Source organism: Canis aureus, chromosome 9 (genome assembly GCF_053574225.1).
Source record: "Canis aureus isolate CA01 chromosome 9, VMU_Caureus_v.1.0, whole genome shotgun sequence".
Lineage (NCBI taxonomy): Eukaryota > Metazoa > Chordata > Mammalia > Carnivora > Canidae > Canis > Canis aureus.
Genome location: NC_135619.1, coordinates 49,306,104 through 49,319,756, shown reverse-complemented (window position 1 = coordinate 49,319,756; position 13,653 = coordinate 49,306,104). Strand labels below are relative to the sequence as shown.

Here is a 13,653-nt window from a genome sequence, read left to right as displayed (position 1 = left end):
TGGGAATGGTCCCATTACCAGGGGTCGGGGTTAACTACTGAGGACAGTTACTAACAGCTACCTGACAATAGAACATTGAACAACTATTGTGTGTCAAACACACCAGGCATTTTACAGACACTGGTGTTAATGTCCACACCATCCTTGCCAGTTCTGCATTACTTTAAAGTCTTACGATATCTTAGGTTAAAGTCTTATGATATATGGTGTCAGGATAGATGAAGAAACAGGCTCAAATAGAGCTTGAGTCCCTGGGCCGAGAGCATACAGCTAGTCAGTGGCAGAGCTAAGTGGGTCGGCCTCCATAAGCTTTCTACTTTGTATGTGGCCATCACGCTCAAGGAAGGAGGCAGATGGAGACGCTCAGAGACTAACGACGCCTCCATGCCAATCCACACTGGGCAATCTTTTTGGGCAGCCCAAGGAGATCTCCTCAACCTCACTGAGAAAGAAGCTTCCACTCCTGGACATGCCAGATACCACTGCAAGCATTTCTGCTCTGTCTGGGGTCCTTCCCCTCATCATATTTGGGACTCCTGAGAGGGAAGGTGTCATCTTTTGGCTGGCCTAGCCCGGCAAAGTGAGACTGGCTATTGCACTGAGCTGGGGCCCCTGTCTCCAAAGCCTGGCGTGCATGGCTTTAAAGTGCACCTGCTGGACAGGCCAGGTGAAGCTAGCACTTCTGTTTGTGCTCACACATTATTGGTGCTGATGCCTCTAGGGTCTCCATAGCAACTGTCCCAGGCAGGAGGGAAGCAGGTGTAATGTTTACCTTTCTAAGGAGGGGCAGGTGGAGCTGTCTTACTCTAATTGGAACCAATTCCAATTAGAACCAAGTGCCTAAATCCAGTGTCCTAGCCAGGCTGGGGGAGCCCTCGGTGGGTGGCATTTCTGCCTCCTGCCTCCTGCCCTCCATCATGCTCATCACATATGGGGCTCTTTGCAAAGGCCAGCCTCTCTTGTTAATTTTGGCGGGTGGTAGGAGAGCTTCCTCCGTGGTCCCCCAGCTACGCAGGGACAAATCCGGAACCAGGCAGCTATGCCAAGAGTGACAAGGGGATAGCATCTGTGCCCTAAGCTGGTGGCACAATGCCCAGGCGCAGATTCCCCAGCTTCCTTTCCAAGCTGTGCCTTGCCACCTTGCCTGTGTTCTTTCTGTGCAGGGAGAAATGTCCCCCTTTTCATATCAGATCTCCATCTCTCCTTCCTCTGGTTCTGACTGAACAACCCTGGTGCTCTTTGTATACTCAGCTTACAGGGAAGTTCTTGGTGGATTCAGGAGTGGAGTGGAGGTGGGCATTCCGCTTGCAAGGCCCCTCAGTAGTATGCCTTCCTGTAGCCCATGCAATGCCTTCCTCTTCCCCTGTTCCTCCGTCTCCTCCCCAGATATGCTTTAGGATCTTAGCTCCGGTTCACTCCAAATTAGGCAAAGGTCAAGAGACTCCAGGAAACAGGGACATGGCTGTGTTGCTACTAGCAACAATGTGATACTTTTTTCCAAGTAGGATGTGCAAGTGACCCTTGACCATGGCTCCAGGGGAGAGTGCCACTGAAGTTTAGTGGAAGAGACAGCAGGTGGAATCATTTGCTTGGCAACGTGTGACTCTCCTGCAGAACCACGGGGACTCTAAATCTCTTTCCCAAGGGCACCTCTCACCTCCTATGAACAAGTTTAGCCAAAACTCATCTATAGGTTGGGGTCTGTGGTTAAGCCGGCTGCCAAAGCAGAGTCTAGAAGGCACAGGCAGTCAACATGAGGACTGCCCCCCACCGCCCAAAAGCATAATCCTTCCATGAATGTCCATGTCCATCTGGACACAAATGCAAGGAAGGCCGGCTTATTTCTCTTTCTTCCCTACCACCAGGAATGCGCTTCAGTAGGCATTTATCACACATGTATTTCCAACCTGAAAAAGTACATTAGGGGATGGGTCAAACAGCATTTTCAGGGATCTCTAGATAGAAACTCAGGTCGGTGGAACTCCCATCCACTGGGAACCTTCTTCCCTACAGACCCTTTTTATATGTTGCTGCAATGCTTTTGGTGCCCATGGGACAGTGGATAGGTGCTTGCCCAACCTTCTTCTCTCCTGATGGTCTAGTAGGTAGAAATGTTCCTGGGGGACTTGGCCCTGGGCCACAGGGGAAGGGTTGTGGACTCTGTAAGTGCAAGGATGCTGCTGTTGGATTTAAAAGCACCATCAAAGGTAGTGAACATTTCTGTCTTGTTCTGCTAGGGGTTTAGGAGAAGCGATCAGCACCTAAAGACATTATTTGCACACTGCCTCTGAGACAAGGGACTTATAGCTTAGCATCATTTCTGGACCCCTGGCTCATTGGCCCTTAGGAAGAAAAAAACTACAGGTGCAAAAAATGGGCAGAAAAAAATGGGGACACCAAAAACTAGGTGCTGCTGACTGTTCCTGGAACAAGGGTGTGGGAACAAGGGAGGTAGGCAGAGACAAGGCCACGGACAAACAGATCATCTCTTCCAGATTTTGGAGCACCTTCTGTGCAGAAGGATCCCAAAAAAGGTTAGAGAGTGCGGACGCGGGGATCACTCACCCACTGCTGGAAGGAAGCCACCTCGGGGGTGAAATGCAGCGGCCATTCTGACTCTGCGCCAGCAGCACTAGGCAATTGTGTTTTTAAGAAGGGAAGTGAAGAATAACTTATCCAGCTGAAACCATGAATACCTGTGGCTTTCGGGGTGCCCCTACCCAGACATGCACACAGCTGCAGCGGGCATGCAATGCATGCGCAGAGGCACATGCGAGTCTGCAGCGTATGTTACTCACAAGTCACACACTGAACACAGAGGCATAGGTCAGGCAGGCAATACATGCACCTGTGTGCTACAGCCGTGTACACATATTCATGTGCATGTTTACACCATAGGCACTTACAGAAGCATCTCATGCAAGCTGCATAAGCAATTATGTGATTGGCCGCAGAGCTTTATATCAGGCTCCTACGATGCCAATCTTTGACAAACACTGCAAACTTAAAGCATTTACTTTAAGATACAGATATAAAACCCAAATTCTCCCCCCGGAAGAAGCCATTCGTGTCAGTGGAAATGGCCTCTCTGCTTCTGTTTCTGTCAATACTACAAGCAGTGGAAAAGCATGTACCCCAGGGATCTGGTTTAGGAGGGATTTCAAAGCATCCCCTGCCACTTGCTTCTGACTCCTCCAACAACCCCACTTTGTAGTGTGTGGCTAAAAAAATACAAGCCTTTGTTTATCTGGCAGATGGAGCAACCAGACTCGCTGAGGTTGTATTGCTCAGGGTGGCTCCAGGCAGGCAGACAGCTGAGAGGTGAGGGTTTCTGGGAATGAGGCTTCTGTTGTGCAGAGTGCTACAGCTGGAGGACTGCATTTCACGCTCTTACCATGGAGACAACTACTCCTGATCCGTATCTGGAAGCAGGAGGTGTCTCAGGGTTGTGCACCTCGATGGGTGGGTGGGAGAGGGGCGGCGGTGGCAAATGCCAGATCCTGACAGTGGATGCAACATTCTCTAAGTGGCTCTCCCCACCCCCAGCACCACACAGCTCTCATGGCCTGGGAAGTGCTTAGGGACCCCACGTAACTGACCGCAGGGTAGAAACTGGCCTGCCAGTCACCTCGGTCCCTCCATTCCGAAGGAAAGCAGAGAAATTAGCTCTGGACTTTAAAAGTGAGCCAATAATAATAGCTACCGTATAGCAAGTCGTTCGACAAGCGGTCACTGTCATAATTAGATGTGCCTTGCACACCACTGTCATACATGGGATATGCACGTCCCCAGCCCCGATTGCAAAATACAGGATACCTACTGCAGAGAATATTGTTGGAAATTAAGTAAGGTAATACAAGCTAAGCACGGGGGCGGGGGGCGGGGGGCAAAACAGCGTAATAATGAAAATAATAATACAAAGAGTTCCACTTGAGCACACGTACTGCAAACACTCTGCTAAGCACCCGGTGTATTTGTTCCCCACTTAATTGTCACTCTTATCTCCCTTTCACGGATGAGAAAACTGAGGCTCAGAGAGGCTGCTAAGTGGTAGCACTGAAATGGAAACAAAGTCCCTCGCTGGCCAAGCCCAGTATGGTGCAGACACCCATACTATAACACTGCGAGCCCCCCAGAAATGGCAGTGACTACTATTCTGTCCTCGTTTGGTGCCAGTATCCCCCTGTGCAGCAGGCTGGGGCTGTGCTCTAACCATTGGCCAGGTGAGCGGCTCCCCTGGGGTCTTGTGCCAGTCCCAGGTGGCTGGACAGGTGTCAGCCAGGGCTGTCCATCTTTAACCCAATGCTTCCATGCTCTCTGGTGGCCACCAAAGGGGCACTGTTCTCGGGGCAAAGTGAGCAGGTCAGTCTTCAGTGGGGGACGAGAATGCAGTTGGAAATGTTGTGCCAGGTTTCAACAACAGTTGGCTCTGGGTGATGGGTGCTGCTCAGGTACACTCCAGGTGTGACCCCCTGGCTACGGCCAGGGTAAGAAGTAGTCTGGACAGCTCTGGGCAGTCAGCCCCAAGGAGTCTCTCCAAGGCGGGTCCCGCAGGGGCACCGTATACCTCACTGTGGTTATTCATGTGGTCCCAGGGAGTGTGGAGAAGAAGAGGCCCCTGAAACTAAACCCGTGGAAAGCCACTGAAGGGCAGGTCGGGGGTTCCAGTGGCCACCCCACCTGCACTCCTTCCTGGTGATCCTTCCCATAACATCCTACAGATCTAGAAACAATTTAGGAAAAGCTGTTATTGAGAGCTAGCAAATGACGGGCTCTGGAGCTGTGCCATTACCAAGGAAACCACCATCAAGTATATGATTGCCCTGTTGCGATCGGTCACAAATGCTAATGGTTGGCTCCTTTACATAGTTAGAAAAAATGGATGCCCCAGAACCTTCCAGTATCATCCAGGACAGAAAATCCATCAGAATTTCCTCTCTACTTTTGCCGCAGATTACAAGGTTGGATTGAGTTTTGTATTGGCTGCTTTATGTCTATTTTCCAACTTAATTTGTTATGATGTAAAGGCCAGGGCCGCTATCCTTGCTTGATGGTCTGTCTTTTCCCATTAGGCGTGGGGGTTCAGATGCACCCCACTCTTAGTGCAAATGAGAAAGGCCAGGGACATGGCATGGAATGGTTCTCAAACCATTCTCAACCTGTGAAAAAGCATGGGTGCCTTCTGGATCCCCATTACCTTTCCCTCCCCATCTCATATCCAGGCACCAATGGTGCCCGACAGAGTTTTAAAGGACTGTCTGAGGGGACATAGTACCAATCAACTCTAACTGGGTTTTCTTTAGCTTTAAAAAATGTCTTATTAAAACTTTGCTGACTTCACGGGGATCACCATGTATAATGAGAGGCCTTAAAGAATCTGAAAGCAAGAGATGAAGAGAGGAAAAAAGCCATAAGCTGTAATCACCATAATTATACAATCCCATGATGAGTTGAAAGCAGCCCTGGTGAAGCCCGAGAGAAGACGAGTGTCATCTGCAATCGTGTTGGTCTTCAGGACAGCTGGAAAGAATGTGACATGGAGCCCTTCCTTCCCCTGAGTTAGGCTGAAGATAAGTCCTCAAGGCAGAGCCCAGGAGGTGAGCGCCCCAGAAGGGCAGTTGCTCCCTGGTCTAAGGCCCCTGGGAGCGTGTTCTGCTCCTGGCCACGTGGAGATAGTATGGGTGCCAGCTTGCCCACCTGAAATCTGCAACTGGCACTGGGTAAGAGGCAACTGGCTTTCTCACCTTTTCCACTTTCCACAAAGCACCCTTTCTGGATGGGAATGAGGACAGGCCAAGCGTTTTCCAACTCAGAGCCAGGGTGTCCCACGCACATGCCCACCCCGGCTGTGCTCGGCCTGACTGCACTACAGCCGCTCAGCTGCCCTGTGCCAGCGGGCGCCTGTGTCCTCTGCTCGCTGACCTCCTTTCAGGCATTCAGGGGAGAGAGCCCTCTTGCCAGAGCTCAGCTGCATCAGCAGCGATTGGCTTAAAAAAAAAAAAAACAAAAAAACAAAAGAACAAAAAAAAACAAAAAAAAACAAAAAAAAACAAAAAAACAATCCCAAAAAACAAAAGGCAAGGATGACATGTGAAGGGCAGTAATTCCGCTCCTTGACAGTTTTCCTTGCTTTGCCTGTGTCATCATCTGGCTTTTTCTCCCTCAAAGGCAGAGGCTAATCTGACTCCTCCAATCTCAGCAAACTCCCTCATATGATCCATTCTCCTTTTTTAAGGGTTATTTATAAACCATAGAATAAAATACAGTAGGATCCATTTAATAAGTAATGCATCGGAGGATTCCAGCTAAAAGAGATGATAGAGGGTGGCTGTCATCTAGGTGGCTCAGTAAGTTGAACACGTGACTCTTGATTCCTCCTCAGGTTGTGATCTCAGCGTCGTGAGATCAAGTCCTGCATGGGGCTTTGCCACACTGGGTGTGGAGACTGAGTTAAGATTCTCTCTCTCCCTCTCCCCCTCTCCTCCATTTCTCCTTCTCTTAAGAAAAAAAAAAAAAAAGATAGAATCCAATGCAGAAGTCTGCTCTGTGATACCCTTGGCCATTCAGCTTCTGAATATTTCCAGGGAGCTCAGTGATCCTCCAGGTGACATATCCCACTGTTGGGAAATTGCTACTATTATTCTCCAGTACAGCGGCCCTCCCTGTATCTTCTACCCATTTTTTCTAGCTTTGCCTGGAACTCCCTAGAAAGGTCCACTTACTGTGGAAGATACAAATATATCTCATGATGGTTATCTAGTCTCCTGAGGAGCTGGACATCTTTATCCCCCCTGACATGGTTTCTCCAGTGACTCTTCCAGAATATCCCTAGATTGTTCAAGTTCCTGACAAATTGTGGGTGCTCAGAACCAAGACTCAACACAGCCTAGAATAACATGAAAACAGTGAGCCACTTTTCTTTTCTCTTTTGGCCATTCCACTTTGGTTATTATAGCCTAAAGTAGCTTTTTTTTTTTTTTTTTTTTTTTTTTAAGGCAACTGCACCTTGCTTTTGCTTATATGAAGCTTGTAGCCAGCTACAACCCAAGATATTTTTTTTTTTACTTGGATTGCAGCAAAGGCTATGAATGCCATCCTATAGTTATGAGGCTGAATTTTTTTAACATAAATTTTATGTTGTTAAATTTTATGTAGTTGTTTTTGACCTACGATCCCACCAGAAGGAGATACTTTTCAAATAGAATTCCATTGTCTCCCGAATGAGCAACACCTTGCAATTTCAGATCTGTTAATATGACTGAGGTGTTTTCTCTTCATCTGAGTCCTCACAAAGGAGGTCGACAGGACAGGGCCATGTGGCCTACCAGAAAGGCAGTTTCTAGTTGACACAGATCTATGAGTTCACCCTCTTACCAGTCATTAAGATGCCATGAATACACTTGCTTTACCCAGTTCTGGCAAACACAGAGAGAGTGGAGGTGGAGGGGGAGAAGGGAAGGAACAGATATTGGTTTCAACCTTACTGCACTAACAGCAGGACACAAATAAATATTCTCTGGAGCAAGGGGTGTAGTGATGACAGGTCATCCTTCTAAAATCAGCCAGGCTGACAGGGGAGTTGTGGAAAGTTCCTGCCAAATATCATACAGAGAAGAACCACTCCTGTTGGGGGCCGTGGTCCTCAGGTTGAAAGGATTTGGCTGGGATTAGGGAGAGTGCAAAGATCACTGCTAGCTGGACCCTGCCACTGCTGGGGTGGTTACACACTCCCCAACCCTGCCTCGCCTTCCCATCTGCTGGGGAGCCACCGAAGTGTCCTTCTCTCATTGGCCTTCAGGTAACATGGTCGAACTGACAATCCCCCTGTTCTGAGCCTTCTCAGCCCCCCAGGCAGTGTTCCATTTAGCATTCTGCTACACAGCAACATCTCACAGATTGTCCCTACATAAGATTTTATATCTTGCCCTCCTTCTGGAATGCTGAGATTCTCAAACTTGAGTCAAACCAAAGATACTCACTTTCTGGTATACAAAAGGGGAGACCCCACCACCAGTCATTTTCACCAAGAGCTCATTTGGGGAGAACTCCACCGTGGTTTTAGACCTTAGACCTCGAGCTCTCTGACTTCTAACTTTCCCGGCTGGACACAGGCAGACTGGGGCTCTTCTCCCTGACCTTGACATTGGCAGCTTTGTCCCCTTCCTAAGTTCCTGCTATCCCAAAGCCTGACTAACACTTGGGGGTTTCTCTCTTCGGCCCCGTTGTCCCCCTGGCCAGACAGGCAGATTCCATCCTTTGCAGAAGTGGGTGTCCTGTCCTGCTGAGCGGTCTGCACTTCCCGCTGTTCATGTCACCGACGGCCCTGCGGTCACCTTCACCCTCTGCCTTCTCACTAGACAGATGGAAGCCCATGGCTATTCCCATGTGGCTGCCTGGGGACATGTGCCAAAAGTCTGACTATATAAGTGACAAGGAACAGGGTGAAATCCCACAACCTCATCAGCCACTGGTAAAGTGAAAGCTCCTTCTAGAAAGACGTCTTTCCTGACTGGGGGGGTGGGGGGGTGGGAGTGAGAGGAAGGCTCTGTTATGGCAAAGGGCTGCAGGTCACTTCCCAAAATAGATTCCCTCCTGGAACATAGAGACACAGTTTGCCCCCAGCCTGCCTTGCGGGAGACTGGCAGGGTATGCGATTTGGATCTGAATCAGTGGCTGTAAACACACAGCTGTGCCTTTCTGCCTCAGAGGAGTTGGATTTTCACTTGACTGCTCGTCACACTGGGGTCTGGGGAAGGCGAAAGAGGGTCTGGGTGGTGGGGAGGGAGGGCTGGCGAGAGGAAGCGGGAGCTGCTTTGCAGAGCTTGCCTCCTTGTGCCCCCTGGGTGGGGAGGCTGAGCCACTGCTGGGTTTTCTCTCTTGGGGGAGGGCACTCCGTGGGAAGAGGATTTTGGCTGCTTTGGGTTGACAGGTTGAACCATCAGCTGCAACAGCTGGGGGTTCCTCCTTCTGAGAGGAGTGGCAGGATGTAGGGCTAAATTTCTTCAAACTGAAAATGCCTAACCCTCTTTGATACACAGAAATCTCACCCTTTCCCAGAGTTTTGGAAGACCCCAGCCTATCCCCTGCCATCGGGAATCACTTGATCACTTTTCCCTTTCTGAATCCTGGCAGCCAAGGTGATTCAGTTGTCTTACATATTATATAGTTTGTTTATAAAAAATAGATTTTTACATTTGCATTTTTCAGCTACAATGCTATAATATTAAATATGTTTTTTGAAGCTTTGCCTGGAGCCAAGATGGAGAGAGAGGTACAGAGGAGGCTTAACTGACCACTGGCTATAACCAGGATAGCACAGACTCTGGTAACCTCCTTTTGCTCACCTCTGAGAGAGGACAGTGGCAAGCTGGCCCAGAGTTCTCCAGGGAACCAGAAAGTATGGTTGCAGGTGAGGAGCAAAGCGATGCTGAGGTCCCCAGATGCTCACCGTGCATTCTTTCCCAAGCCCCACAATGCACGGTTGATGCCACAGCACCCACTCTGGAGCCCACCTTTCTGCCCAGCGGACCTCACCCCTTACCTAATCCCAACACACACCCAGCTGGGCATCCATCTGGAAGGGCAGGGACTGCAGAACTGACAGGAGTGATTGGCATGTGTTGCTTACCCTGTTTCTGGTGACCCCTCCCCCCCTGCCCTCCAGGGGTCACAGTGTGTGAGTGAGCCCTGGGGATGAGAGCAGGAGCCACTCTGCATGGGGGCTGCTGAGGAGTTCCACAGGGCCCCAGAAGTCCTCACTGCTCAAAAGAGGTAGGATTTTATGCTTTCTTTCCCAAATTCTACCATGGAAGTCCATCTCCATCTCCAGGCAGGCCACGGTTTCACTATTGCTGGGCCTCAGGGCTCTGGCCGGAGAGAGCCTAGAACGACAGTCTGATCCCATGGTTTCAAAGGGGCCCAAGAACTATTTGCAGTCAAAACCAACCGTATGTAAAGATTTTTAGCCAAGAGTACTTTGCTAGAGGCCCAAAAGGATTTTTTGGCCTAAGGTCAAAGCCCTTCAGGGGCCCTGCTGAGTCCAGGTATTTGAGGACTCATGCCACCAGAGTGGGTGGCTGTTCACCATGACACTCTGGTGGGGGACAGCCTCCTGGGGGAAGGGGCTGCTACTGCTGGGCTGGGGTGGCCCCCTCCTGGTCTGCCTACTGCCTCACCTGCCAGGAGCCTCAGCCTTCCACTTCCTCTTCAGCACCTGGGCCTGGGGCTGAGGGTTTCTTCCGCAGAGCTGCCTGGGGAAGGAGGGAAGGTGAGCTGCTGACTTTGCCCCTCTCATTAGCTTTTCTTTTGGCCGGGAAGGAGGAAAGGGAGAGGGAGGGAGGGGCGAGGGAGGGTGGGTGACAGCTGGCTTCCAGAGCTTCCTGGTCTCCAGCTGACTTTCCCGCTGCATTCCTTGGCAGCCTTGGCAGGCAAGACGGAAATGCCTGTTGTGGAGATGCCACTGGGAATGTGCCATGCAACCCTCGGCTTCGGGCCCCATGGTTTCAATTCCAAGGAGCACCTTGACAAAGCTCCACTGCCATGTCCTCATAGGTGGATGGATACCTGGTCCTCATCTCCTCTCTTCTCTGGGGCCTCTAGTGCTCGCTCAGGCCCCAGCAACCCCATTTCCCATCTTTAGGGCCTGAGGCTCTGGGTGATGAAGCTCTTGAGAGGGCAGCTGAGGCTTCAACCAACCCCCTCGGCCAAGGTGTCAGGGGAAGCTCCTGCCAGCATCACTTGGGCTGCCATTTCCCCTCCCTCGAGGCCCCCCTGTGACCTCTTCCACAGAACTGTACACGAGGAGAGAGGACATTCTCTCCTCCCCAGGCTGGAGTTCTCACCAGGTAGCTTCGGCCACCACCCAGAAAGGGACAATCAAATTGCTGCCACTGAGCCTCGGTGGAAGGCGCTTTGCTTCCCCTCACCCTCCTCCTACGCATCCCGGGTCCTGTGTGTCAGAGGCAGCCACGGTGGGGCCCTTCCTGTTCCAAGAGGCTCTGAGGAAAGGAGCATACCTAAGGGAGAGCAAAGGGGCGGCAAGCCTTCCAGCTCTGGCCGCCCTCACGCCCTCCTCGTCATGTGTCAACAGCAAAACCAGGCAGATGGCAGAGAATGGCAGGCTGCTGGGCAGTGAGCAGTACAGAGTGGTCTTTAGTTGGAGAAGTCCCCTGCTCCACCACGCGGTACCACCAGGACCTCCACCAAGGAATCAGAGGAGGAGGGGGAAGGTGATGCAAAGGTGAGCCACCGCGATGCACCGCAGGTTTCCTGCTGTGGCTTACACATTTTATAGTTGTGGTGGAAGGAAGCTTCCCAGCACACAGGACTAGGAGAGAGATAGGCTGTGTTTGTATAGCCTGAAATCACATGTGGGGCTCCCCCTTGTGAGGCTGCTTTGGTTCGAGTTCTTGGACTGGGCTCCCTCGGACCAGGCCCCCCATGTACAGTGGTGTGGGTCAGTCACTGCCCAAGGGCAGCTGAAGGTCAAGTAGGGGCCGAAATCTAGCCTGCACTGTGCTTGGCCAGCTGGCCGTCTGTGGGACATGGCCCCATTGGAGGAGTCCTATTTTCTGTTTTGAATGAAGGTACAACATGGGCTGGTTGCACCAACCCATAGACTTTCAGTTCTGTTTGGTCTTAAATCTGAGCCTTCTAGAAAAAAAAAAAAAAAAAAAAAAAAGTCTGAGCCTTCCCTGTCAAATGGGCAGGGCTTTGTGTGGACCCTGTGGCTCTAGGACACCCAACTACATGATAGTTGTCCACTGATAATCGCATTGTATTCAAATTCTGGGTGACTCAGAATGCAATTTCCATTGGAAGGAGAAGCTCACACATTGCTGCCTCTACTGGGGGTTCCAAGGCCCCCTCTGTGCCCAAACTCGCAAGGCCCTAGCAGCTTCCATGAACCACATTAAACTGCTCCCTAGGATCTCATGTAAAAGGGGCCATCTCTGGCCTTCAACAGATAATCCCTCCGTGTCATAATACATCTTAAAACTCGGAAAGAACAATCTGCGTTCTCCAAAGGTTTCTCTTTTACCAAGAAAAGAAAGGAAACTGGTATGAGAGAAGAGCTGACTGAGCTATCCAACCACTTGGATCAAGGCCTCTTGCCACCAAAGAGTCCTAAATGGCAGCTGGCCCACATCTTTGGTCCAGAAACTCCCTAGCTTCGCTCCTTAATTTTTCCATTACTAGTCCCATGACATAGATGCCCTCTTAAACACCTTTCCCAGCAATGTGGAAATGCTATTCAACTTGTCTTTCATTGAGTTTTATAATTTGCAGTAGGTACTAGATGATATATTCGTATAGATCTTCCTTTAGAAAAACTTAGCACTTTATGTATAGTAGTATATCTAGAAAATGACTATCAGATTGCAAAACATGTTGGTTAGTTGGTTAATTCCATTTGATTAGAACACTGGGCTGTTTTAGACAAAGTTCTGGGGTTCCAGCCTCAAGCGCCCTGAGAGTTGCCACTATTATATAACCATAGACCATTTTTTCAAACAAGCCACATCTTGTGGGTATATGGTGCTGCCCTGAGCGCACAGGGAGTGTGGATGCCTCAATGCAGATCCATTTCCACCACTGGAACCAAAAGATTGGAATGCACCACCCATTAGAGTCTTCAAAAAAGAACAGCAGGGAATTTATAAACTTTTTTTTGAAGTTTGGATCTTTTATCGTATAGATGCTAAAAATCTCAGGAGCTTGGAAGATTTTTCTCCTTCAGCTAGTCCTGAAAACAACTCTGTAAGTTGTCCTACATGCACACTTGAGACGCTTGGAAGGTGTCTGGTATTTCTTGTTCCAAATGCTCTGTTAACAGACTTTGCAGAACCACTGACCCAACACTACTTATGGGATGAAGAGACATCATTAAAAGCTCTTCACAGAGTTTCACTGAGATCATTCTTGCCTTTCCTGATACCTACTTCTTGTGAAAAGCAGCCTGGAGATATTTGAACATCTTGTCTGGATACCAGGCTTCCTTCCTCTCTTACACTCTCAGCCCATGAGAACCTCCATGGGTCTGTGGGAGTTCTGCTCTCCTGCAGTTAGCACCCAGTGGTCCAAGTTGCCTACACTCTGGGTTTATCAGCAAAATCCTTAAACATCCTCTACCCACAGCATGCAGGCCTCAAAAGCAATAGGGAAGGATGGGTTCCCACCACTCTCCATAGGGCTTCAGGGATGGAGAAACTCCCCTAGGCCTTGCCTCTGACAGCCTGAGGCACCTTCTTGGTGTGTGAAGCCACATAGTCATGACACGCCAGTCACAAAGACACACCAGGGACCAGTAGGCCTTCCATCCTGCAAGTTCTGATTTCTAATGAGGAAAGCCCATAGAGAGAGAAGACCAAAGAAGAAAAGGGATGAACACTCACTCATATTTTAACTGCCACCTACTACAGCTATTGTGATGTTTACATCAAGCAAATTCGAAATAATATTTCAGTTCTAGCTATGACAGATTGCTTTCAACCCAGAATTCTTAGCATTTACAATAAAAAAAAATGAAATAAAGATACGGATCACATAATAGGTTTACAAGGACTCTCCTCTTCAACCAAGGGGAAAGTCAGCCTCAGTGGGTTCCTGTCATTTGGGAAGGGAAGTGGGGCCGGTTCCATGCAGGGGAGTCCT

The 13,653-nt window shown here is 49.8% G+C and overlaps 1 protein-coding gene across 17 annotated transcripts in view; it reads right to left on the bottom strand.

Moving 5' to 3' along the window:
- The window catches only part of RGS6 (regulator of G protein signaling 6), a 556,931-nt gene that overhangs the window by 10,166 nt on the left and 533,112 nt on the right, over positions 1 to 13,653 (bottom strand). For 10 of the 17 annotated variants that reach the window (XR_013386480.1, XM_077909858.1, XM_077909852.1 and 7 more), the window contains one exon: positions 2,566 to 2,632. The exons of 6 other annotated variants lie outside the window; for them this stretch is intronic. Coding sequence is in view for 10 of the 11 variants with exons in the window: in XM_077909858.1 (XP_077765984.1) it covers positions 2,566 to 2,632 (67 nt within the window). In the remaining variant the exon portion in view is untranslated. Of the gene's footprint in view, positions 1 to 2,565; positions 2,633 to 10,175; positions 10,251 to 13,653 lie in introns of all 17 variants that reach the window. One more of the 17 variants, XM_077909864.1, reaches the window with a different exon arrangement.